Source organism: Pipistrellus kuhlii, unplaced genomic scaffold (assembly GCF_014108245.1).
Source record: "Pipistrellus kuhlii isolate mPipKuh1 unplaced genomic scaffold, mPipKuh1.p scaffold_m20_p_2, whole genome shotgun sequence".
Taxonomy (NCBI): domain Eukaryota; kingdom Metazoa; phylum Chordata; class Mammalia; order Chiroptera; family Vespertilionidae; genus Pipistrellus; species Pipistrellus kuhlii.
The window spans coordinates 164,600,865-164,626,347 of NW_023425515.1; the positions used below are offsets into that span (position 1 = coordinate 164,600,865).

The 25,483-nt window shown below is 46.3% G+C and overlaps 2 protein-coding genes and 1 pseudogene across 5 annotated transcripts; 1 reads left to right on the top strand and 2 right to left on the bottom strand.

Annotated features, from left to right (window-relative positions):
- The first annotated feature begins 356 nt into the window (after nt 1–356).
- Nucleotides 357–17,818, top strand: CPT2 (carnitine palmitoyltransferase 2). Of its 2 annotated transcripts, XM_036445057.2 has the most exons (6): nt 504–644; nt 8,614–8,694; nt 10,389–10,495; nt 12,649–12,685; nt 14,960–16,264; nt 17,185–17,818. In XM_036445057.2, the coding sequence occupies exons 2-6, from the start codon at nt 8,679–8,681 to the stop codon at nt 17,514–17,516; spliced, it is 1,797 nt and encodes a 598-aa protein (XP_036300950.1). In that variant the 5' UTR covers nt 504–644; nt 8,614–8,678; the 3' UTR covers nt 17,517–17,818. The 2 variants fall into 2 exon arrangements, with proteins under 2 accessions (XP_036300949.1, XP_036300950.1); XM_036445056.2 differs by lacking the exon at nt 12,649–12,685 and having other exon boundaries at nt 357–644.
- Nucleotides 12,114–12,216, bottom strand: LOC118724976 (annotated as a pseudogene).
- On the bottom strand, nt 17,777–25,021 carry CZIB (CXXC motif containing zinc binding protein). Of its 3 annotated transcripts, none has more exons than XM_045584617.1 (8): nt 24,793–25,021; nt 24,494–24,577; nt 23,491–23,547; nt 23,028–23,109; nt 22,804–22,835; nt 21,286–21,363; nt 20,177–20,336; nt 17,777–19,279 (listed from the first exon to the last, which is right to left on the bottom strand). In XM_045584617.1, the coding sequence occupies exons 1-7, from the start codon at nt 24,796–24,798 to the stop codon at nt 20,190–20,192; spliced, it is 486 nt and encodes a 161-aa protein (XP_045440573.1). In that variant the 5' UTR covers nt 24,799–25,021; the 3' UTR covers nt 17,777–19,279; nt 20,177–20,189. The 3 variants fall into 3 exon arrangements, with proteins under 3 accessions (XP_045440573.1, XP_036300952.1, XP_045440574.1); XM_036445059.2 differs by having other exon boundaries at nt 20,177–20,242; nt 24,793–24,926; XM_045584618.1 differs by lacking the exons at nt 24,494–24,577; nt 24,793–25,021 and adding an exon at nt 23,687–24,458.
- Nucleotides 25,022–25,483: the final 462 nt, after the last annotated feature.

Genomic DNA, 25,483 nt, shown 5'->3' on the forward strand with positions numbered 1-25,483 from the left:
ATCACATTCAGGTTTATTAGATTCCAATAATCTAACTCAGCTCCAGTTCCTGTCATGCTCCCGTCAAGGAGAGGAGAGCGGTTTCAGAGCTCCGTTTCCCGCCGCCTCGAGATGGGAACTCGGACCAGCAGAGCTGGGAGGAGGCTCCGTGCCCACCAGGCAGTGGGCTAGACCTGCTGAGCTCAGGAGTCGGTGGGCGGGCCCGGCTGTGGGCGGGCCCGGCTGTGGGCGGGCCCGGCTGTGGGCGGGCCCGGCTGTGGGCGGGCCCGGCTGTGGGCGGGCCCGGCTGTGGGCGGGCCCGGCTGTGGGCGGGCCCGGCTGTGGGCGGGCCCGGCTGTGGGCGGGGCCGGAAGTGGCCCTGCGGACGGCCGCGAACTGGGCCGTAGTCCCAGCCTGACGCGGCGTCCGTCCCGGGGCTGAGGTGGGAGGGCCTTTCCCTGCCCCACGAAGGTCCCCGCACTCGGCGTCCCGCGGCCGCAGCCTCCGGGGACGATGGTGGCCCGCCTGCTGCTGCGCGCTTGGCCCCGGGTCGCTGCCGGCGGCCCGGGAGCCCCCCGGCGGCCCCTGAGCGCCGGCTCGGGGCCCGGCCAGTACCTGCAGCGCAGCATTGTGCCCACCATGCACTACCAGGACAGCCTGCCCAGGTGAGCCCGGCCTCCGCCCGCCCCGGGGCGGCCCCAGCCTAACCCGGCACTCACGGCTCCCGCTGAACCGCGCTGCCCCGCTCCCCCGGGGACGCCCTCCCGCCCCCGGAAGCCCTGTGACTCCGGATCTCTTGGCACCGGCACCGCCCAACAAGCAAATTTGAGAACGTCCCATGGCTCCCTGACTCTCCGGCCTGAACCTTCTCGAACTCTCTCTGGCAACTCAACTTCCAGCCGGAAACCCTGAGAGTTCCTCACATTCCCCCCGCCTGAAAAATGCCCACGGTGTTCCCCCAAGTGCTTTCATGACCGCCCCACATTCCTGCCCAGAAGAGGGACAGGCCAACTTCTGATACGTAAGAGTTATCCTCCTTCAGTTCCTCCCAGCACCCCATCTTCTTCGTCAACGTTACTCAAACCCTCAGCCCACTGCCGTGCCCACTGAGTGTCCACCTTACTCTCCCCAAAGCCCTCAGCATTCTAGGCCCGGTCTTCACCCGAAAGCCTTTCACCATGATCAAATCTTCCTCAACACTCCCCCTAAAATATCCTCCTAACCCACATCACCCCAAGCACCTGCAGCCCACCCTCACAGGATTCTGGGCACCACCCTCAACGCCCCCGGAGCCGTACTCAGATTAGATCCAGAGTCTGTCTAAACCCTCCCCACTCCTCCCGCCATAGACGACCGCGGACCTTCCACCTGGAACCTCCTCTCCTGGGAAGGCGGCCCGTGCACTTTCTCCTCCTCCTCCTCCCTCCCCCCAGACTCCCCACCTTTACCCTTCTCTCTCCTAAAGCCGGAGGGCCCTTTTGCCTCTGTAACGTTCTAATAAATTTTTTCTTATAAATGACAAAAAAGGAAGAAAGAAAAAACAGTCCAATACATCTTTCCCTTTCCCTCACCCAGTGTTTTCTTCCACTCAGTTTCCAGTTTTCCCACCTTCCCAGCCTTCATCCGAGCTGCCAGATCTCCTTCTCCGATATGAGAAATTTCTCCCAATTCCCTCACCCTTTAAAACCAGATTTAACCTTCTCTGTTCACCAGTTAGTTCCTGGTGCCACATTCCAAGTTTGTATCCAAGATTGTTCTCTCTCCAAACTGCCGTCAGGACTCTCCTAGTCCAGGGGCTGGGGGCCGGACCGGCCACATGAATAGAACAAAGATTGCCTGCAGACATCACCCCAACTACTGTTTTTCTTCACATCCGGGAACCCCTGAGTCCATTGTCAACACTGCCCACCCCCACCCTCTCAGGAAAATCATCAAGGTGATTCTTGTGAAATTACAGAGTGCAGACATCTAAACAGATTAAAACGGGATTATCTAGCCCCAGTCCCTCCCTTTGAATTCAGCTGAGGCACGGGAGAGGAAGGAAAGGTCTCTGTGCCCGTGGACAGGCCCGGGACACCCCCCCTCGCTGACAGCCTGTGTGTGGGCTGTGCCTGTAAGTGGGGGAAAGGTGAGGCATGACAGAACCTGTCTGCGCGTGCCAAGCCCAGCTGCAGACGGATCCTCGACTTCCTGTATCAGAGGGATTGTCCTGTTTTAAAATTGGAAAGCTGGGGAGAATATTCAAGATCATTTTGTCCAACCCACAGTACAAAAATCTGTAGGAGTTGAAAGCTACAAACAGTTGCACTGTGTCGTCACCCAGCTATGTGTAACTTTAAGGAAGAGCTCCCCCCAGGCCTTCCTTAGCTCAGCTATAAAGTGGAGTTTAGATAGTAAGATTCCTTTGATCTCTGAGGTCCTAGACTGGTAAAATGTGTTATCTTTGACACTCATTTTCTGTTTTTTGTTTTTTAAATATATTTTATTGATTTTTTTTACAGATGGAACGAGAGGGGTAGAGAGTTAGAAACATTGATGAGAGAGAAACATCGATCAGCTGCCTCCTGCACACCCCCAGTGGGGATGTGCCCTCAACCACGGTACATGCCCTTGACTGGAATCGAACCCGGGACCTGCCAGTCCACAGGCCAACGCTCTGTCCACTGAGCCAAACCAGTCAGGGCTTGACACTCGTTTTGTTGTCACACTTGGTGAAAAGCCGTGGCTCTGAAGTCTGGTAGAACTTGGTTCCAGAGTTTGGATCTTACACTCTGTAACTTAAGGCAATTCCATTAACTTCCTTGAGCCACAGCTCTTCTCTGTAAGGTAGCAAGGGACACACAGTCATTGGGCCTCAGTGAGATAAGATGCCTGAAATAGGGAATGGTCCCAGCTAGTTGAAGGGTGGTCCCTTTGTATTAAGAAGTCCAACATGACCTCCCTCCCTCTCACTGTGATATTACTGCTGCCTATTGACCAAGTGGCCGTGGACTCTCTTTTTTCTAGGAACCCTTGCACTAGCATTTGCTTGTTTTTCAGATGTTACTGTTTTTTCTTTGCTCTTTTTTTAGTGTGGTAGAATATACGTAATATAAAAGTTACCATTTTAATTATTTTTAGGTGTCCAAATTCAGTTATTATTTATTTTTAATTTTTTTATAATGCAAAAACAGATTTATTTGTACATACACCAGTGAAGGAAAGCAGTCTTCTGACGAATGGAGACGACTAAGATTCTTACAGAGCTGATTCTGGGGCCTAGGACAATGGGAAGACTCACTTTGGTGCCTCCAGATGTTGGGTTTATTCACCTGACAATTCCAGCAGGCTTTTTCTATTTGTCTTCCTCCTCCTGGGCCTGATTTTCCAATTCCTTGTGATATACAAGCTGGCGTAGCAGATAGCTTGTGTTATTCTTCTGTTCCTCCAGGGACTTTGCCCTGAAACATAAGAATTAGTGCCATTGTTGGCAGAAGCTATGGCCTTCACGTCTAGACGGAGCGTGGTTAACTAGTTCTCCAGGTCCAGAGCAGACTCTAGAGCCTGCATGCCCGTTCCCCAGCTATTATCTCAGGCCTCAGTCACCCGAAGGCAGATTTTGCTCACATTCGTATGTTAGGTATCTTAGGAATTGCTTTTCACGTTCCCTCTTCCCCTCACCTTGATTTTCAAAAAATGTGACAAAACGAGGTTCTTCTGAGCATTCAATGTAATAACACAGATAAACAAGGATCACTGATGTGCAGTTCATAGGATGCCATGTGATTAATAGCAACCTTGCACTCTTCAGAGAGGGGGTGCTTGGCTGTCATCTCAGAACTAGAGAAAACCAGGCATAAACAGTTAGATGTTATTTTTAAAGGGCTGTGTTGATATATACTGGACAGTTAATTTCACAATATAAACGAAGTTCTGAGGAGACTAAGGTATAAATCATTACTCTGAAAACTTCCCCATAAAAGTAAGTTCAGGATTGAGTTAACACTCTAGAATTTTTAATAAGCGCTGTTTGTTTTTGTTTTTTGTTTTTACAAAACTGCCATTGCCTGTAATTTAGAATTTTGTTTAAAAAGAAGGTAAATTTTCATTAATGTTCCTTCTGTGTCAAAACGAAGTCCTGAGAAAAGTGAGTGGGTAACTTTGTAATTATGATGTAGTTGAGCTCGTTTTTGGGATTTTCTTTATAAGTCCATGAATGTAAGGGGATCTACAGTTTTAAAGTGTCATGAATGGTTATTCAGTTCAACCTAAGTTCATAATGGCTTTAAATAATTCAGATTTACTTTTTACACCTTTTTTTTTATGAGTATGCATTGAAAATAAACTGAAGAACCACAGTATATCTTATTTATAGTAAGATTTTAAGCTACATTTTTTTTGTACCTAAAAAAATTACTTTATTATGTAAGACTAGAGGCCCGCTGCACGAAATTTGTGCCAGGGAGGGGCCGGTCCCTCAGCAATCCATGATCACTGGCTCCTAACTGCTCGCCTGCCTGCCTGATCACCCCTAACCACAGTGCCTGCTTGCCTGATTACTCCTAATTACTCACCTGCCTGCCTGATCATCCCTAACCATTCTGTCTGCCTGCCTGATCGCCCCTAACTGCTTCACCCCTACTGTCTATGCCTGATTGCCCCTAACTGCCACTGCCTCGCCCCCTGCTGCCACAGCTTCGTCAGAAGGACGTCTGAAATGATGTCTGGAAGATCATTCGGCTGTCCAGTCTAATTAGCATATTATGCTTTTATTGTTATAGATAAATATTACTGATAATTACCTTTATTCTAAGAAAATTCAAATAGGAGCTGATCACCTAGAGATGGAAATAATGACTGATGAAGCCTTGTGACAGCATCTTCAATTATTTAAGGGGTATTTGTGTGACTGTGCTACCGTATTGTTTCTGGAAGTTTAATATAGGGTAAAGGGTGAGAATAAATGCCGAATAGGCAAAGGGTAGGTTTTGTCTCTTGGCTCAGAGCTCCATCTGTGCCCTTCTGTGCTTTCCTGCAGTCCAGGGCAAACTGCGTTTCCTAGATGCCCTGGCAGCAAACTTCTCACTGTGGAGCATTGGCGCAGTGGAGAAGCTCCATTCACTGCTCCTCACTGGGCTCAGCAGGGGTGGGGGCAGAGGCAGAGGCAGTGCAGTCTGCAGGCTGCTGTCTTCCTTGGCAGCACCATTCCAATGGCAGCAGCAAGTTCTCAGCAGCCTCCGCAGGGCATGGTCTGGCTCCTTCATCCAGGAGATTGAGAATGGCTTCCTGTAGCTATTAATCTCTTAACTTCACTTCCCCCCCCCCCCCCCCCTCTTCTAAACTTTCCTTTCCAACCCTCTGGTAACCAATTCCCAATATTAAATTCTATCTGTTTGAAATACCCAGTGGGGGCTCTATTTCTCCACTGATGCAGGTGAAACCACAGCCCAGCCTATGCAAAGAATAATATGAATGGAGAGGAGGAGGAGGAGATTATTGATAAGGCAGAAAAAAAAATCATATTATAGGATGTCAGGGACAACATGCTATGATTTATTTTGTTTGTTTGTTTGTTAATCCTCCCTAGAGAATATTTTTCCATTGATTTTGAGAGCGAGAGAGAGAGAGAAAGAGAAAGAGACATCGATGTGAGAGACACACATAAATTGATTGTCTCCTGCACCTGCCCTAATCAGGCCTGAGGATCGAACCTGCAACCCAGGTTTGTGCCCTTGAACCTGAGATCCTTCAGTGGGCAGTGTGGACACTCTAACCACTGAGCATGCTGGCCATGGCCATGCTATGATTTCTGATGTTAGCAGTTGCAGGTGGGATAAGGCTCAGAGTATAGCCTTGGAAATAGTGGCTGAGAAGAAGTAAAAGTGTAGTTTCCCTGTAATTGATGATCTTTTAACTGGGATGTGATGGTGCTACTTGGTTCACTCAAGTGACTGTCAAAATAAGGAACAGTAATTCCAGGATATGAGATAGGGAGAAGGATGAGGGCATGTCGGACTGTGCTGTGGAGGCCCAGAGCAGGCGCTGTGTGTGTGTGTGTGTGTGTGTGTATGTGTGTGTCCGTTGTGGGCCTGCCCCCAGCTGTGCCACAGAGGCTCGGAGCAGGTGCCCCTGTGTGTTCTCTCAGGCTCCAGGGCTGCACCTGTGTGTTGTTCTCTCAGTCTGGGAGCTGCACCCGGCCCCTCCTCCTGAGCTGGTTGTGATTGTTATGGTATCCTTATCTAATTTGCATATTTCTCTAATATACATATGTAGCCCAGTGTGTGACATTCCTGCACTCAGCTCAGCCTTGTGCCTTCTTGCAGTCTGGGAGCATTCATGGAATATCTGACTGACAGCTTAGGCCTGCTCCCTGTTAGCCCGGCTCTGGCACAATGACCACCAGGGGGCAGCTACTGTGTTAAGCATCTGCCCCCTGGTGGTCAGTGTGCATCATAGCAACATGTCTTTCCGCTATTAGGTCAATTTGCATATTAGCCTTTTATTATATACCCTGTTTCCCCGAAAATAAGGCAGTGTCTTATATTAATTTTTGCTTCCAAAGATGCGCTAGGTCTTATTTTTCAGGGGATGTCTTATTTTTCCATGAAGAAGAATACGGTACACACTTATTGTTAAATGAAAATAAAGGAAATTTATTATCTGTATACGGTACAGTAGTACGGTAGTTGTCAACACAAACCAGACAAACTGTGAATCCTACAGTATCAAGAATTTACTCATTTATTCAATGACAATCATGTCATCATCTTCTGGAACATCATCATAACAATCCAATTCCTGAATTTCCTGGTGAATTTCTTGTGACTCCATTTCTTTTTGAATCAGTGGACCAAATTTCTCATGATTAGCCTAGGGGGGCCTTATTTTTGGGGGATGCCTTATATTTCACTCAGAAGAAAACCTGTAAGTAGGTCTTATTTTCGGAGGATGTCTTATTTTCGGGGAAACACGGTAGGATAGATAATTCATGAGTTTGACAGATCTCAGCTGGGTATTTCTAATGTAAGTTATCCCAATAAGAACAGTCAGACTGTGACTGAAGTGACATTTTGAAGGCTGTCTCTCATAGTCCATTTGGGTGGCTATAGACTGGGTGACATAAACAATAGAGATTTATTTCTAAAGGTTTTGGAGGTTAGGAAGTCCCAGATCCAAGTACTGGCAGATTAAGTATCTGGTAAGGGCCTGCTTCCTGCTTTTTAGATGGCCATCATTTCACTTCTAATGGTTCAAGCTACATTTTATGGATAAACTTTCCAGTTTTCCTAAATGGCTGCTATATTTAGATAATTTGAATATATCCTTGTTAATTTGAATTGGCAGAGATAACCTAACAAATTAAGTTTTGGTGCCAGGGGATATATCTTTCAATAAAACTATTGATGTGAAAAAGAAAGTACACCTCACCATACTGTCCATGTGTTTTAACTTCAATATGGACCAGTAACTTCATCACCATAGCTGTCCCTGGAAATCCACTGGTAGAGAATGATGAATAAAGAGCACATAGGAAGATCTAGCTCTTCCTCACAGGACTCCTGGTGGCTGGGCATGGCTTGATTGTTGACCGCATATTTGGCTGGCCCTTGGACAGGCCTGTGTTTCACTTTTGTAGGAATCTCTGTTGTATAATACACAAGCACATTTAAAACTAGAATTTTTTTTTTTTAATCTTGGGGGAGAAAAATTTAGTTCAAACTAAGGGTAGAATTCAAATCAGTTCCAATACAGGTATAGTATAAGTATTGTAGTTGTAACCAGGAAACTGAAAGGTTTGGGAAGCTTATGCTTCCCCATTTTGAATCTATTAGTATATTTGCTAATTTAGCTTATGAAATCCATCATTAATACATTAAAATTATTTTACTTACAAATATAGTTATCATTGATTTTTACACTAGTAAATCCATCAATTCTGATTTGTCTGTGGCTTCCCATTGTTGGTTTTTTTGGAAGGCAGTTATCAGTTATTAGTTTGCTAGAGGCCTGGTTCACGAAATTCATGCATGGGGGGTGGGGTCACCCTCAGCCCAGCCTGCACCCTCTCCAATCTGGGACCCCTTGGAGGATGTCTGACGGTTTAGGGCCTAAACTGGCAGTCAGACATCCCTCTCACAATCTTGGATTGCTGGATCCTAGCTTGCCTGCTTGGCTGCCCCCCACCCCACCGGCTTGGTTGTTCCTAACTTCCCCTTGCTGTAGGCCAGGTTGCCCCCAACTTCCCCTTCTCTGCTAGCCTGGTTGCTCCTAACTATCTCCCACCCCCTTCTGGCCTGGTCACCCCTTACTGCTCCTCCTGCTGGCCTAGTCACCCCCAACTGCCCCTCTCTCCCCCTGTCAGCCTGGTCGCCCCTAACTGCCCCCCCCACCTTGCTGGCCTGGTTGCCCCCAACTGCCCTCCAGCCAGCCTGGTCGCTCCTCACAGTCCCTCCCTCACTGGCCTGGTCGCCCCGCACAGCCTGCTTGTTCAGTTGTTTGGTTGTGCCTCACTAACCCCCCTGCCGGCGTGGTTGTAGGCTGCCATCTTGTGAGGGTTGGTTTGCATATCACCTCTTTATTATAGAGGTTTGGGTTGTGAAGCTAATTAACCTGTTTCACATATTGTCACCTACACCGACCTTGCTTTTTCTTCAGGCTGCCTGTTCCCAAACTTGAAGACACCATTAGAAGATACCTCAGTGCACAGAAGCCTCTCTTAGATGATGAGCAGTTCAGGTAAATGCTGAGAACCCTGAATGACCATGGCTGGGTGGTTCAAGAGAAGCTGACAAATAATGGTAGACTGCTTCAGGAAGTATCTGTGATTAGATTGGGTCTCCAGGAACCTCATGAAGGGCTGACCAAGTCTCTCTAACCAGACTCAACAGGTAATGGTTTATAAGCCAGAATGAGAAGTTTGTACTGTATCCTGGTAGGAGTACCTGGGAGGCCAGCTGGTGCAGAAGGCATGTGCTCCTGGTAGGGAAGTAACACTGAGGAGAGCATATGGCAGACCAGAAGTTTCCTTGGTGACGTGTACTGGATTGGATAGTGTGCCCCCAAATTACATGCTCTCTTTGGAACCTTAGTATATGACCTTATTTAGAAGTAAGCATGTTACAGTGTGGCTGGGTTGGAGCATTGTCCTGTGCACGGAAAGGTTGTGGGTTTATTTTCCAGCCAGGGCACATATACACAGGTTGTGGGTTCAATCCGCGGTCTCGGCGGATATAGGAGGCAACATATCAATGTTTCTCACATCGATATCTCTCTCCTTCTTTCTGCCTCCCTCTCTAAAATCAATAATAACATATCCTACAGCAACGGTCGCCAACCAGTGGTCCATGAGGTCTGAAGGGTGGCGACTGCTGTCCTAGAGTGAGGATTAAAAACAAAAAGATGTCATACTGTAGTAGGATGGGTCTTTAATCCAAGGAGACTGATATTCTTATAAGAAGAGGAGGCACAGAGACAGCCATGTGATGATGGAGGCAGAGGTTGGAGCGTGCCAACAAACCAAGGAATGCCGAAGATAGCTGGTGACACCAGAAACTAAGAGGAAGGCATGGCATACATTCTCCCCTAGAGTCTTCTGAGAGAAAACAGTCTTGTTAATACCTTGATTTTTGTACTTCTAGCCTCCAGAACTGAGAGAATAAATTCCTATTGTATTAAGCTATCCAGTTTGTGCTACTTTGTTATGGCAGTCCTAGGAAAGCTAATACAGCATGGAATCCAAAAATAATACTGGCTGTTGCCAAAAAGTGAGTTGCATTAAGCTCTTACATCCTACTGTAGTCCTCTCTATCCATGATGGGAATTTTTCATGCAGATAATGGGCATTGTCATTAAAATCACAAAATCCTTCACTGGACAGTGATGGAAAAACATAGATGAACTGTTCATAATCTAGTCCTGTACTTTCAAGTAGTCCTTTTTAGTCACTTGAAGCTTCTCTTGAGATGGTAATAATTTAATAGCTACCAGTTACTAAATATTATATTTCAAACTATCCTAAATCCTTAGCTTCATAAATATGTTTTAATCTTATAAGGTGATATGTCTATTTTACACATGAAGAAACTGAAAGTCAAATCAAGTAACTTGTTTAAGGTCGCATTGTTTGAAAGTGACAGAGCTAGAATTCAAACTTGGCTCTTTTTTACCCCAAAGCTTATGTCTTTTTCTCCATGCCAAACTGCCTCCCAGATTACAGATAGTTTTATGAGATGCTGATTGATCTTCCCAGTTATTTGAAAAACATATCCTAGAGTTACTCATTTTAGATTTATTCTTATTCTGATCTCAGTCCTAGGTCCTAGGGATATACTATTGGGGACTCAAAGCTCGTGTATGAGTTTTGGGTCATGAATCTAAAAATCACATATTTTCTGCCATTATTTGATTCTATCTTTTCTCAAACATTTCAGGAAAACAGAAGAATTTTGCAAGAATTTTAAAAATGGGATTGGACAAGAATTGCACAATCAGCTGGTTGCTCAGGACAAGCAGAATAAACATACGAGCTACATTTCAGGTAGGTAGGTTGGGCTTTTATTTGTCTCAGAGCCCTCCATAATTGAAAGTAAGGCAGCTCTCTCCTGTTTTGGTCTTGAAAATATTCTTGGTGGGACAGCAATGTGCCATCCTCTCCTCCTGAGGTAAACATTAGGCTGAGTGAGTTCCTCCTCCACTAAGATGTTGACTGAATTCATGCTTAAGAGCAACCGCTTGCTTCCTATATAGATGGAATCACAACAGAACCTAATTATTGTTCTGTCTGAAAAGGATGCATGCAGGAATAAGTCCCTACGTGTATTGTTCTAGATCCCTCAACCCATTAATTCTTTCATTCTCTGTGTCTTTATCCATGTTGTTTACACTGCCATTTGTTACCTGGAAATTTCTTCCTTTAAAGACTCAGGTACGATGATTGTCAGAGGTGGGGGTTGGTTGAAGTGGCTGAAGGGGATCAAAAGGTACAAACTTCCAATTGTAAAATAAATAAGTCATGGTGATGTAAGGTACAACATGATGACAATAATTAATAATAAAGTATTATAAAGTCGCTAAGAGTGTAGACCTTAAAAATTCTCATCATAAGAAAAATAAATACCCTGTTTCCCCGAAAATAAGACAGTGTCTTATATTAATTTTTGCTCCCAAAGATGTGCTAGGTCTTATTTTCAGGGGATGCCTTATTTTTCCATGAAGAATACGGTACACACTTATTGTTAAATGAAAATAAAGGAAATTTATTACCTGTATACGGTACGGTAGTACGGTAGTTGTCAACACAAACCAGACAAACTGTGAATCCTACAGTATCAAGAATTTACTCATTTATTCAATGACAATCATGTCATCATCTTCTGGAACATCATCATAACAATCCAATTCCTGAATTTCCTGGTGAATTTCTTGTGACTCCATTTCTTTCAGAATCAGTGGACCAAATCTCTCATGTTTAGCCTAGGGGGCCTTATTTTCGGGGGGGATGCCTTATATTTCACTCAGAAGGAAACCTGTAAGTAGTTCTTATTTTCGGAGGATGTCTTATTTTCGGGGAAACGGTATTATAACTGTATGGTGATGGATGTTAACTAGACTAATGTGATCATTTCACAATATCAATATATACAAATATAGAATTATTATATTGCGCACCTGAAACTGGTATAATTTTTTATGCCAATTATATGCTCAATGAAAAAAAGAAAAGAAAGAACCAGGTAGGGTGATTTTTTGGTATGAAACCTTTCTGTCCTTCTCCCTTCCCATTCAGAGTTTGTTGCTTCCACCTCTGTTTCATAGCACTTTAACTCAGTTTATATTTTTATAAGGATATATATATGCACATAATTTAAAAAATCAAATAGTTCTCCCAGGCTTATGAGGAAAAACAGCGACCCTTCCCTAATTTCCCACTTCTTACTTTCAGCTGCTCTGATTCTTTTGAAATATGTATCCTTATTCTCTAAAATATATTTATATTACTGCAATTTAACTTTTTGATTTAGGCATTATCTATTAAAATATCCCTATAGAAGATTAGAATTTATCAGTCTCTTATATCCCCACCACATATGAGAGTGTACATGCCCATTTCCTTTCCCCTCATTTTCACAGTATAGTTATATGTAATTTTAGTTACTGTAGTATTTATTTTATTTTTTAATTAGCAATAATTATGCCTCAAAAAAAAAATTGTGCCTCAGGTAAACCTCATTGGCTATGATACTGCCACTGCACAAAGCTTAGCTTAGTATTTCACATTTATACTATTACAATCATGTAATTGCTATTGTCAGATGAGTTGTGTAGCACACTGGGGTTGTTTATTTTCTTTCCCGGATAAACTTTTTATTTTCTCTGAAATTAATGATTATTTTATACTTTCTTATGGTTAGCTTTCCATGTGCTTACTAGTTCATCTGGGAATTTTTTTTTTAAAGCTTTCATCTTTCTTCATAGTCTGTATCCAAGTTGCTTTTCTCCTGTTTGTTTTGCCCTCTTTTTTTCAGGTGTTTTCTATCCTTCTCTGTTGTCTTGGATATGGATGAAATATTAACAAGCTATTGGGAACTCTGTGGATGAGGGTGGGGCTTGTCATGGCTTCATTGCTTCCATGCATGTGATCTGGCTAAATCAGTTCCTTGAGTGTCCATAACGTCAGTGTTTGTGTTCTAGACTCCCAGGGAAGGCTTTTCCAGAAAACTGCCAAGAGGTATTTTCCTGGTCACTAGTGTTGTAGAGGTGGGATAAAGGAAAATGTTTGAGATCCCCACAGATCTATAGCCCGTAATTTTACTTTTGCCAGAGAATATCTGGGGTGTAGGAGTGTGGATCTAATTAAATAGCATATGTCTAGGCTGCCAGTCCGGAGCCCTCTAGGGCAAGCATGTGAAACTCGTAGTCCTCGGGCTGCATGTCCCGTTTGTTTGGCCCATGCTAGCCTTTGAGTTTGACATGCTTGCTCTCGGGGTTCTGTTTTGTAAATATTATTTCTTGGCTTTCTCTGCTCTCAACTTAGTGTTGGCTTTCTTAAGACTGCTTTAGTCATTACCAGTTACCTAAATGCTTTTCAACTTTAAAAAATATATTTTTTTATGATTTCAGAGAGGAAGGGAGGAGAGAGAGATAAAAACAGCAATGATGAGAGAGAATCATTGATTGGCTGCCTCCTGCACGCCCTGCCCCCCACTGGGGATCAAGCCCGAAAACTAGGCTTGTGCTCTTGACTAGAATCGAACCTGGGACCCTTCAGTCTGCAGGCTGACGCTTTATCCACTGAACCAAACTGGCCAGGGCATCAACTTGTAATATTTGTTCTTTTTCATTTTCTTTTTTTTTCTTCTTTTAAATATATTTTATTGATTTTTTTACAGAGAGGAAGAGAGAGGGATAGTTACCCTGTTTCCCCGAAAATAAGACAGTGTCTTATACTAATTTTTTCTCCCAAAGTTACACTAGGTCTTATTTTCAGGGGATGTCTTATCTTTCCATGCACTAGGTCTTATTTTCGGAGGATGTCTTATTTTTGGGGAAAACACGGTAGAAACATCGATCAGCTGCTTCCTGCATACCCCCTACTGGGGATGTGCCTGCAACCAATGTACATGCCCTTGACCGGAATCGAACCTGGGACCCCCTCAGTCCGCAAGCCAACGCTCTATCCACTGAGCCAAACCGGTTTCGGCTCTTTTTCATTTTCTTTGCCTTATTGGTTTATATCCCTTTAAGAAGGGACCAGAGGCATACATTCATGTCTTTTTCCATTAAATATATCCCCACTCCCCAGTATGTCTTTTCTCTTACCATTTTAGTGCATTGTATTATGTTTTTATTCTGTTTGTCTCCTTCGCCATAGTTCTTCCAAATCAAAGACCATGTTCTGTTCTTCTCTATATCCCTGGACCAGGGTCTGATTCTCCACACTTATTCTCAAGGAATGAAATGGAATAAATGGACCAACAAATGAATAAGAGATAAATGTGTGTTCATTAATCCTTTCCCCAGTGCTTTACAAGTGGAAATTATTTCTTCCAATGGAAAATGGTCCTTGTTAGTGGAGTTTACCCATGCTTGGTAATACTAGCAGGACTTCCCGTGAAGACACATTTCCTGATAAAATACTGCTTTTGGAATTTTCACAAGCAAAACATCCATTGGAATGTGGAGAGCTAGTTTGAGCGGTCCACATATACTCATAGTTATTTCTAATTGCTTTTGAACATTTCCTAAAAGAGGAAGTGCATAAATGTACACAGTACACAGAATGATGGTGAAGACTTTCCCCCGTATTAGGGAGATAGTCAAGTGTGAATGTTGTCCCTGAAGGGAAACCTAAGGAGGTGGTATGGGAATTAACAACTATTCTATCCCAGCATAAATTCAAGTGAGGTGTTATTGTATTTTACTCCTTTAAGAGTCAAGAAAGGAAAGAGAATGAGGGGGGGAAAGGCAATTATTAACATTAGGGAAATGCACATCAAAACCACAATAATGGTTACCCACCAGACTGGCTCCAATCAAAAAGACAATGTTGCCAAGGATGTGGAGAAATTGGAACCCTCATACACTGCTGGTGGTAATGGTGCAGGCACTTGGCAATTCTACTCCCTAATTATATCCCCAAGAGATTCATAATAACCAAAAAGTGGAAACAACACAAATGTCCATCAGCTGATGACAAATGTGCTATCTCTATATAATGGGACTCTATTCAGTATTATAATAAAAAGAAATGAACTGCTACGTGCTACAACGTCGATGAACCTCAAAAACATTGTAAGTAATAGAAGCCAGATGTAAAAGACCAAATAGTGTATGATCCTGTTTATACAACATGAATTATTGCAGAACAAAAAAGTAATCTGGAAATTCCTCCCTCTGGAGGTGATGTCATTTCTTCTGCATATGTCTGACTTATTTTTTTCTTTCTCAAGTTTTATTTTTAGGGACTGCATTAACTTTTTATGTTTTTATTTTTATGTTTTAGGCCCCTGGTTTGATATGTACTTAACTGCTCGAGACCCCATTGTCCTGAACTTTAATCCATTTATGGCATTCAACCCTGACCCAAAGTCTGAGTATAATGATCAGCTCACCCGGGCGACCAACATGACGGTCTCTGCCATCCGGTTTCTGAAGACACTCCGGGATGGCCTTTTGGAACCAGAAGTGTTCCACTTGAACCCTGCTAAAAGTGACACTGACACCTTTAAGAAACTCATACGCTTTGTGCCTTCCTCTCTGTCTTGGTATGGTGCCTACTTGGTCAATGCGTATCCACTGGATATGTCCCAGTATTTCCGACTTTTCAATTCAACTCGTTTACCCAGACCCAGTCGGGATGAACTCTTCACTGATAACAAGGCCAGACACCTCCTGGTCCTAAGAAAAGGACATTTCTATGTCTTTGATGTCCTGGATCAAAATGGGAACATTGTGAGCGCCTCTGAAATCCAGGCTCATCTGAAGTACATTCTCTCAGACAATAGCCCTGCCCCCGAGTTTCCACTGGCATATCTGCCCAGTGAGAACCGAGACATCTGGGCAGAGCTCAGGCAGAAGCTGGAGAGTGGTGGCAACGAGGAGACCCTGAGGAAAGTGGACTCTGCTGTGTTCTGTCTCTGCCTAGATGACTTCCCCATTAAGGACCTTGTCCACTTGTCCCATACCATGCTGCACGGTGACGGCACAAACCGCTGGTATGATAAATCCTTTAACCTCATTATAGCCAAGGACGGCACTGCCGCCGTCCACTTTGAGCATGCTTGGGGCGATGGGGTTGCAGTGCTCAGGTTTTTCAATGAAGTGTTTAAAGACAGCACTCAGGCCCCTGCCATCACTCCACAGAGCCAGCCGGCCAGCACTGACTCCTCTGCTGCCGTGCAGAAGCTCAACTTCAAGCTGAACGATGCCGTAAAGACTGGCATCATTGCTGCTAAGGAAAAGTTTGATGCCACCATGAAGACCCTCACCGTTGACTGCATCCAGTTCCAGAGAGGAGGCAAAGAATTCCTGAAGCAGCAGAAGCTGAGCCCTGACTCGGTGGCCCAGCTGGCCTTCCAGATGGCCTTTCTGCGGCAGTACGGGCAGACGGTGGCCACTTACGAGTCCTGCAGCACTGCAGCGTTCAAGCACGGCCGCACCGAGACCATCCGCCCCGCCTCCGTCTTCACAAAGAGGTGCTCCGAGGCCTTTGTCAGGGAAGCTTCCAAGCACAGTGCTGGAGAGCTGAAGCAGATGATGGCCGAGTGCTCCAAGTACCACGGCCAGCTGACCAGAGAAGCGGCCATGGGTGAGACGGGGAGCGTGCCCTCGGGTCTTGTTGCCCTCAGCACTGGGGTAGGCCTCAGCTGTATTCTACCCCAGATCTGATTTCTACCTCTTCACTAGACTGTATCCGTCTGCTAGCTACCACATGATTATTTTTTTTCTACCCTAATAGTCTGAATAGCCAGGCCAGCCACTAGAAATCAGAATGTTCTAAGCAGGGATGGGGAAATACATCTAACGTTATCCTCAATGAAGGTCATTTTCAGCTGTGACACATGATTCTTTCTAGTACTTATTAGTCATTGGACGATTTAGGATTTCTAAGCCCACAAGACCCTCTTACTTCACCTCAGACGTAGTGCGTCGGCTCCCTGTACATAGGTCACTTCGGAAGCTCTTCCCAAATCCAAGTGTCTGTCTGCTTTGACCTGGAGGAGCCCATAGCAGCAACAAGTCCTGGAACTAACGGACCTCCAAGACATTCTGGTCTCATCCTTCCCCATCTTATAGGTAGGCAGTGGATGCCACTGGACCAAGGTTACATAGCAAATTAGCAGTAAAGATGAGATGAGAACTCTTTCCGTTTTGTTCTACTGACTCAGTGTCTTTGACACTTGACTTAGACTTTGCCTTTTATCTTAGTTTTTGAGTCCAGAGCTCTCCTGTACTTTTCTTGACTAAATTATCATAACTTAGTTTCAGACCTTGTAAAATCATTTTTATTTTAGGCTCATTTTTGACTCAGCTGTTGAGTTTTTCTTAATATTCTAGAATGAACTGCTCCAGAGGCTAGTGAGCTGGAGGTGTGCATGCAGAGGTAGATAGACTCTCCTTCACTCTCAAGGATGTTTTGAAGGGGGTTCCTACAGGGGTGGGAAGGTTTACTAAGGCTTCTTTCAGTTCTGCGATTTTGAGACTGGTTTTTTGTTTTGTCTCTGACAGGCCAGGGCTTTGACCGACACTTATTTGCTCTGCGGTACCTGGCAGCAGCCCAAGGGATTGCCCTGCCTGAGCTGTATCTGGACCCTGCATACGGGCAGATAAACCACAACATCCTGTCCACTAGCACACTGACCAGCCCAGCAGTGAACATTGGTGGTTTTGCCCCCGTGGTCCCTGATGGCTTTGGCGTTGGGTATGCCGTTCATGACAACTGGATAGGCTGCAACGTCTCCTCCTACACAAGCCGCAATGCCCGGGAGTTTCTCCAATGTGTGCAGAAGGCCTTAGAAGACATGTTTGATGCCATGGAAGGCAAATCCGTCAGAACTTAGCTTCTGGGCAGGTCAAAAGCCTCCATTACTTCATCTACATGAAAACTGAGGCTTGTGTAGCCAATAGGTGCTATTCTGTGACTATTGGAACTAATGAGGCACCTCAGCGGCCAATGATGTGAAGCCTGAGCTTTAAAATTATGGTTTTAAAACTAAATGTGTAATTTCCAAGTGGAATTAGACCAGAAAGATGATGTGAGATTTCTATTTTAAGGGCATTTGATCAGAAAGGTAGGATCTGAAAAAATAACTCAGGTGTATTTATTGTTGAAGCAGAAATAAAATTTAATTGCTGCATCTACTGACATAATCTACTTTATTTTCCCTTTTAATTAATGATTTTTTGAATTCTTTTACCTCCTAAAAGATGAGAGGCAATTTAAAGTACAAAAACTATTGATCCTTTTAGTGTTTGTCTTTATGAGCTTAACACACTGGCTGGTATAGACACTGAAAACTAGAAAGGCTGCTTACCCAGCCTGTTACCTCCACCTATTTGCTTTCAGGCTGGGCAGCGGACTGGACCAGTGGATGGGGGCTGGAAGGCCTGCTGGCTGAGAGCTGGAGAAATGCTGTTGTCAGGAACAAGGAAGAGGCCCAGAGGGAACCAGGCATGTTCGACCTAGACTAAAGAAGTAGCTGCCGACTAGAGAGGGGACAAGGTAGGCAACTCGTCACCTCTTGGACACGGCCACCTTAAATTGGAGGATGCCCACAAGCAGCCTGGGAGTGAGCAGACCCCTTCCCAGTGGGCCATGCAGACATGAGGATATTAATTTTACTTCCAAAGAATTCCTGGCTCCAGCAGAACACTGGATAAATAGGTCACTTGTAACATTTTCCAAATGGGCTCACTGGTGGGAAGGCACGAGCATGCCTCGGGACCTAACTCATTAAACAGCTGTCCCCCGGGGAGGGGCTCTCGCACCTCCACAGGCTGCCTAGGGGGCAGCACACAGGAGTGTGACCACAGAGAGGACAAACCAGGACCAGCAGCTACCGGGGCACAGATGCTGACTCAATATAAGAACTTTCATACTGACTTCCGTGATGGGAGGAGATAGCCCCGTCACAGCAGGTGAGCCAAGACCTAATGGCCACCTGGCTAGAATTTGAGAGCAGAATCTTGCAGGATGGATTGCTGACCTCTACAGTCCCTTTTATCCCCAGAATATGAAGTGACACCAGCTGACAGAGATGCCTCCATTTACTGAAAAGCCACGCTAATCAATGCAGTGTTTTGGCTCAGGATTATTTGGCTCATGGTATCATTCTATAGGCTCAGCTGCATTTCATACCCTTGGCCTTGACACCGTTGGTTTTCTGGGTTGAAAATGCCCACTCCTCATGAGCTAAAGAGCCCTTAGAAGCTGTGTGCTGCCGCACAGTTTGCAAAGTAGTCTGGTGTAAGATTCTATATTGTAGGAAGGTATTGGGAAACAGTGAAGGACCTCTAATAGGATTCTTACTTGTGGAGGGAGTGGCTGCTACCTGACTCTGCCTCAGTGCATGAGTACAGCACAAACGCTTTATTGGTGGGGCTTGGGAAACCGACAGCCCGGCATGCAGCCTGTGAGGGCTCGGACAGCTGCCAGGAGACAAGGGAGGAGGGGACCAGCCTCAGGGGGCTCTGCTGCTTGGTTGTCCCTTCTCAGCTCTTAGAGGCAAGTGTGCAGGAAGAGGGCTCAGCACTTGACAAACTGGTGGGTGACCTCGTAAATTCCCACAGACTCCTGCGCCTTTTCGTCATAGTCGGTCCAGTCCTATGGGGGGAGATGGCAGCGTTAGCTCAGCAGGCAGCCTAGGACAGTGTGGAGAGGAGCACTACGACTTAAAAGGCCCAGTTCAGGCTCTGACCCAGCCATGCATGAACACGTATGACCCAGAACAGAGCCAGACTGTTCAGGCCTGAACTCCAGCTCTTCTAGCTTTGTGATGCTGGCAAGTCACTTAACCACTCTGATCCTCAGAGCTATTCTCCATTTAAAAAAAGGGACAATAGACTTCATGTTGAATGTTGAAGGAATCAAATGAGGTAACACATGTAAAAGTACTTAGTATAGTGCCAGATACACATAAAAGCTCAATAAATTCTAGTCACTGTTATTACTATGTGCTGTGCAAGTTGAATGAAGTTTTTGTCCTTCATTTGAGCCTGAACACAAGGTTTCCTCATTGGCCAGGCATTACCATTCCACCGATACAGTCAAGTCTCATTATCTGTGGTAGTTACATTCTACAAAGTCACCACAGTGCTGACTTAGTGAATAATGAACCAGTGCTCCCAGGAAAAAACACAGGGTTAAACTCATGGGAGTCTACATCTGATCACACTGCTTTTAACCAATACATAACCTTGTTTCATGTATGATTCTGTTTAAAAACACCTTTTCAATATATTGTTCATTCACTAAAATTGAACTCACAGCCAAAAACATAACTCATGCCTTCTATTTCCTCTAGCAGCACATTCCAGCCTTCATGCATGTGGAACACTTGGTGGAACTTCAGCGTTACACTTGAGGCCATCTTATACACCAAAATCACAACAAAATGCACAGAGATGTGCAGTCAGCTTTCCACTGATGAGTCTTGTTCACCATAAGAGACAATTTCCACCACGTGCCCTACCGCACCTGCAAGGCCCCCATGTCCCGTACCTTCTCCTGCAGATTAATGTCGCTGAAGACTGTCCGCGATTCTACACCCTCCGCAGCAAACCCAGCCTGCAAGGGACAGGAAGGCAGTGAGTCCGAGGGGAAGGAGGCCCTGGGCTGGCACGTGAGCCTGACCAGGGAACTGGCTCTTCTCACAGCACATCTGGGAAGGGGCACAGAGAGGCAGTGTTGGCAGCTGTTCTGGAATAACTACTGAGCTTCCAGGGCCTGGCAGCTGCCTGGGACTAGAGTGGTTCCTCCAATTACAGCCCTAGATCAGAAGGCAGGAGCTGCAGGATAGACTCTTTTACTATCAGGTTGTCTGAAAGGCAATCGAAGCTGTAAAGACTCAGATCACCCCAATGGTCCCAAGTACACTTAGCTGCAGCCTGTTGCTAACCATCCACCAGCTGGGCATGCTGCTTTCCTCTCTGGGCCTTAGTTTTCTTATTTATGAAATGGGGACATTTCTTATTTATCATCTCTTCTGCCTATCTCACAGACTTGTGAGGTGAAAATGCCGCTCCAATAAAATGAGATGAGCACTGACTCTGGAGTCAGAGAGGCCTGCATTCAAATTACAGCTCCCTTGCTTTCTGTCACCCTGGGCAAGTTGCAAAACATTGAAATCCTTTCCTTGTCTGAAAAAACAGTACGGGCCTGAAACCGGTTTGGCTCAGAGCGTCGGTCTGCGGGCTAAAAGGTCCCAGGTTCGAATCCGGTCAGGGGCATGTACGTTGGTTGCAGGCACATCCCTGGTAGGGGGTGTGCAAGAGGCAGCTGGTCGATGTTTGTTTCTCTCTCATTGACGTTTCTAGCTATCTCTCTCCCTTCCTCTCTGTAAAAAAATCAATAAAATATATTAAATAAAAAACAAAAACAAAAACAAAAAACAGTACAGGTAACTGCACAGGGTGACTGTGAGGGTTAAATAAGATAAAACATGTAAAACTGACCAGCAGGGTGCCCAACACAGAGTAGCACTTAATAAATAATTATTATTCTTACAAAGGAGAATTCCTAGTTCATGGTCTCTGTAGGAAGCAAAGTTCTGCTATTGCTTCCTATGTGCCCTCCCCAAAGACACAGGTTTCCCAGGAAAACACACACACCTGGGGCTGGAAGTCAACTGGTTCAAGGCCCCGGCACTCAAACTCTACTATCGTCTTGAACTTCTCATTGTCTTCAACCTAGAAAGGAAATATATTGAGGAGGTAGGCCCAAATGGGCCCTCAGGATAGCCCCAAGGCCCCTACCCTTCATGTCAAGCAGGTCCTTACTGCCCCTCTGAGCCCAGAATAGGACTTGGGACCAAATTACCCCCTTCTGGTAGAAGCCTGTCTTAGCCACCTGCTCCCCAAAAGACCCTGGTCATGGATGTTACAGAACAAAGAGTGTGGACTCGGGGGTCCGCTTGCCTACATGTGAGGCAGAACTCTAGTCTTACTTCCCCCTTCTGGGCCTGAGACTATCAAATAAAGGTGAGGAACCACTACAAATTTATTGTGAGAACTTGAAATATATGTAAAGTACCCAGCAGAGTATCCAACACTATGCTCAGTAACTAGTAGATAACATTACCAGCATCACAAATATGAATAAGAATGTTAAGCTACAAAGTCTCCAGATCATCTAAACGGCCCCAGCACACTTAACTATGGCTTTTTGCTAACCATCTGCCATGCTGTGAAGGCAGGGACCCGACTTAAAGCCTTTGAAATGAAATTTACTTACAGAGGAGGCACCTATGAGCAAGGTGGTGTAGCCAGGAAATTCATGCCTACCGACCCATGGGCCCAGAGACCCCAACCATGCCTACACATTCGTTCTCATCCTGTCACTCACTCTAAAATCACTGCCTGGCCCTAGCCAGTTTGGCTCAGTGAGATAGAGAATCGCCTGTGGACTGAAGGGTCCTGGGTTCGATTCCAGCCAAGGGCACATGCCTAGGTTGCAGGCTCGGTCCCCAGTGGGGTGTGCAGGAGGCAGCCAATCAATGATTCTTTCTCATCATTGATGTTTCTATCTCTCTTTCCTTCTCCCTTCCTCTCTGAAATCAATAAAGATATATCTAAAAAAACAACAACAAATAAACTAGGGCCAGCACACACCAACCGTGTGTGCTGGCCCTAGTTTGCTTTTGTTTGCTAATCTGTCTCTTCCACTAGATCATGGTTTGCTTGAGGGAAAGTCCTCATTTGATTTCTCTTTAACTTCAGGACAAAGCTGAAGTATGGCATGAATCAGACATTTTTCAAAAATACCAAATAAGGAATTGATAAATACAAGTTAAATGTCCTTTTTTAAACACACAGACCCAAAGCACACACACCCTCCCTCACCTTTGAACTAATTTGTTATACAGTAATGAATAACTACCTAAGAATACGGACAGTATCAAGGATGGATGGTACCATTAAAGCACTCTTCCCCTATGGCTTCAGAGAGGGCTCACTAGACCTGAAAGATGTAGATAAGGCCAATGTCCCAATGATGGAGACTGAATGGCCAGCTGGATCACAGGTCCCCTGAGCTCCCCCAGCTCGGCACTGACGAGTATAATTCTAGAACCCAGGCCTCCCAGCTTGGATCTAATCCCACTATGCCTGCCACCACAGCAGGCAACTTACGTTGTAAGATCTGATGGTGCTGCTCAAAATCTCTGAAACACAAAACAGAAGACAAAGTTGACTTGAGTCCATACGTTGGCCCTACCCCAGATCCCCGATGTGGCTCTGGGAAAGGGTCTGCTGCAGAGGCGCGGGCTCCTCAGGTGACATGAGCCTGCTTTGGGTCTGGTGTCAGGAAGCCGGGGGCTGGCCGGGCAGAGCTCAGTACCCAGGGCCTGACGTACCGATGGAGTTCTCCCGCGCGCACAGCTTGCACTTCTGGACCATGGAGGCGCTGCCCCGGCCTCCCTTCAGGGCCACACTGTCCTAGCGAGGAGGGAACACAACCTCTAGTCACATAGCAATCAGACGGAAGGTCCTGAAGACCCAGTCCCACCACTTATTACCCAACGGGAGAGACCAAGACTCAGAGAGGGTGAGCAACTTGCTAGGACAAGAATCCTGGGGAGGTTTCTTAAGACCAAGGAAAGGGCTTCCCCTTGATTTTGAACTCTGCCTCACATCCCAAAGGCGGCTCTTATTTGCACGGTTAATCCCACTAATGCCTGCCCTCCCAAACCACAAAAAGCAAGGTTCAAAGATGGGAAGAGATTAGGATCACAGATTCCCCAAATTCCTGCCTAGAGATTGTGTGTGTGTGTGTGTGTGTGTGTGTGTGTGTGTGTGGTGGTAGGGGGGAGCAGTTACCATCAGCCGAATGTATTGCCACTTCTCTGAAATCTCACCACAGTTGCCACATTTCATCTTGGGAGGGAAAAGAGTATTAGTTCAGTTAGGCAGTCGCTGAGGGAAGGGTAAGAAGGCAGGCTCATAACCTGCCTTCCAGCCAGCAATCTTACCTCATCCTTACAACCAGCCCCACCAAGGACACAACCAGACTTACCTCTGGGCAAAGAGCAGGCCAAAGTGCTTCTCATGCTGGCAGACCCACCCTCCTCTAAGTGCCCAGGTTAGCTGGGGACTCAAGGCTCATGTGGTACAGAAATGGTCTCAGCAGGCCCCCCTCCCATCCACGCTGCTAGGTTAGGAGCTTCCTGAGTTCCCACGGGCCCTGCAGGTCCCTGGGGTAAGTGTTTATCCTCTGTTGTTACTGTTTTTCTGTCTCCTTCCCTAGTCTCTGTGCTTTTTGAAACCAAAGAACATCAATTCCCCAAATAAGCCCTGGCACTTCGTCTTCAAAATATATGGGATTAAAAAATGGTCAGAGGCTTCCTGAAACAGAAGAAGCTTTTGCCAAAAACTGAAGGATGCTGGGATTTAGACTACAAGGAAAGTAGCAGAAGCTCTGGGATCCGGGAGAGGGAAAGGGCTTACACTACTCGGGTAAGAGGGGTCCTCTCACAAAATAAACCCAATCAACAAATAAAACAGGTGAAATTATTCTTACTAAATAATCACAATATCCCTTCAAGCAGCCTTTCGTTTAGCGTTTACATACCATAAAATATTATATTTAACGAAGAAAAAAATTACAAAAGGAATCCCCAAACACTGTCAACTAAAGACTAGCCAATCAATTTTAAAAAGCAAATTATAAAATTCTATCCAGAAAAAACAACATTAAGTGGTTAAGCACAGATCAGGAGGGGAACCTTCTTCCGGGCCCGGCCTCTGGCGCCCCCTCCCGGAACCTCGAAGCGCCACAGCCTCTCGGGCTCCTCCCCCTCCCCGCGGGGCCCCGCCCCCGCACCTTCAGGTACCACCGGAAGTCCTCCCCCACGGGCCGGAGGTTAGTGACGTTCTCCAGCGTGGCTTTGAGCTGCAGCGCGATTTTCTGAGGAAAGGGAGGGCCGAAGCGATTGCGTTATTCGCGCCTGCGCAGCCCCACGCCTCGCCCCTGCCCTCCCGCCCCCCGCGGCACGAGCGCGGCCTCTCCGCTCCTTTACAGCGCAGGCCCGCTCCCCCCATTCTCTGCCGGCGCGAGCCCCCGCATCCCAGACCCACGCCGCCGCCGGTCCCTGGCCCGGCGGCGTTTCGCTCCCGCCTCACCCCCATAGCGGCCCGGCTGTGCCCGGCTCTGGCGGCGGCCGCTGCTTTCCGGCCCGTCGCAAACGGTGGGCGTCACGGTGCGGGCCTGGGCTCGCCTCGGCTGGGCGTGGGGGCGGGTCTCGGGGCGCCGCTCCTTCCGGCGCACGTGGCGCTTTGGCTGCTTTTAGGCGAAGAAAACGGAGGCCACCGGAGTTGGCCATTAGCCTGCCTCCAGTGCTCGGGAACTCCGGTGTTCAGTGGACGCGGGTAGTCAGGGATGCCGCAGCAACCTTCCTCCTGCCCTCAGCTTTCGGGCTCCTCACCGCTCCGCCTCCCCGCCGGCAGCCTGCTGCCCGGAGGCTCCTTAGGTGGCGTGGCCCCCCCCCACACACACACCCCCCGCCCCGCTCTGGGCCGCCTGCGCAGATGTGGGGCCTTTTTGTATTCTCCAATGGTCCCTTCCTTTCCTCACCCAGACCTGCTTTCAGCGGATTGTCAATTGCATTCGTCCTCATGGTGGGCCTGAGACTGGCTCTCCTCTGGGCTCCCCTCTCTATCCTTTCTACCTTTACTGAACCTCGTTTTACCTGCCCTCTGGTCCAAGGCATGTCTGAGACCGTACAGGTGCTGTAACGTTACAAAGAACAGCCCGTTTGAAACTCATAGCCTTCTGAGCTCCTCGCGGTCATGTCTTTAAAATTTGGAGTGACAA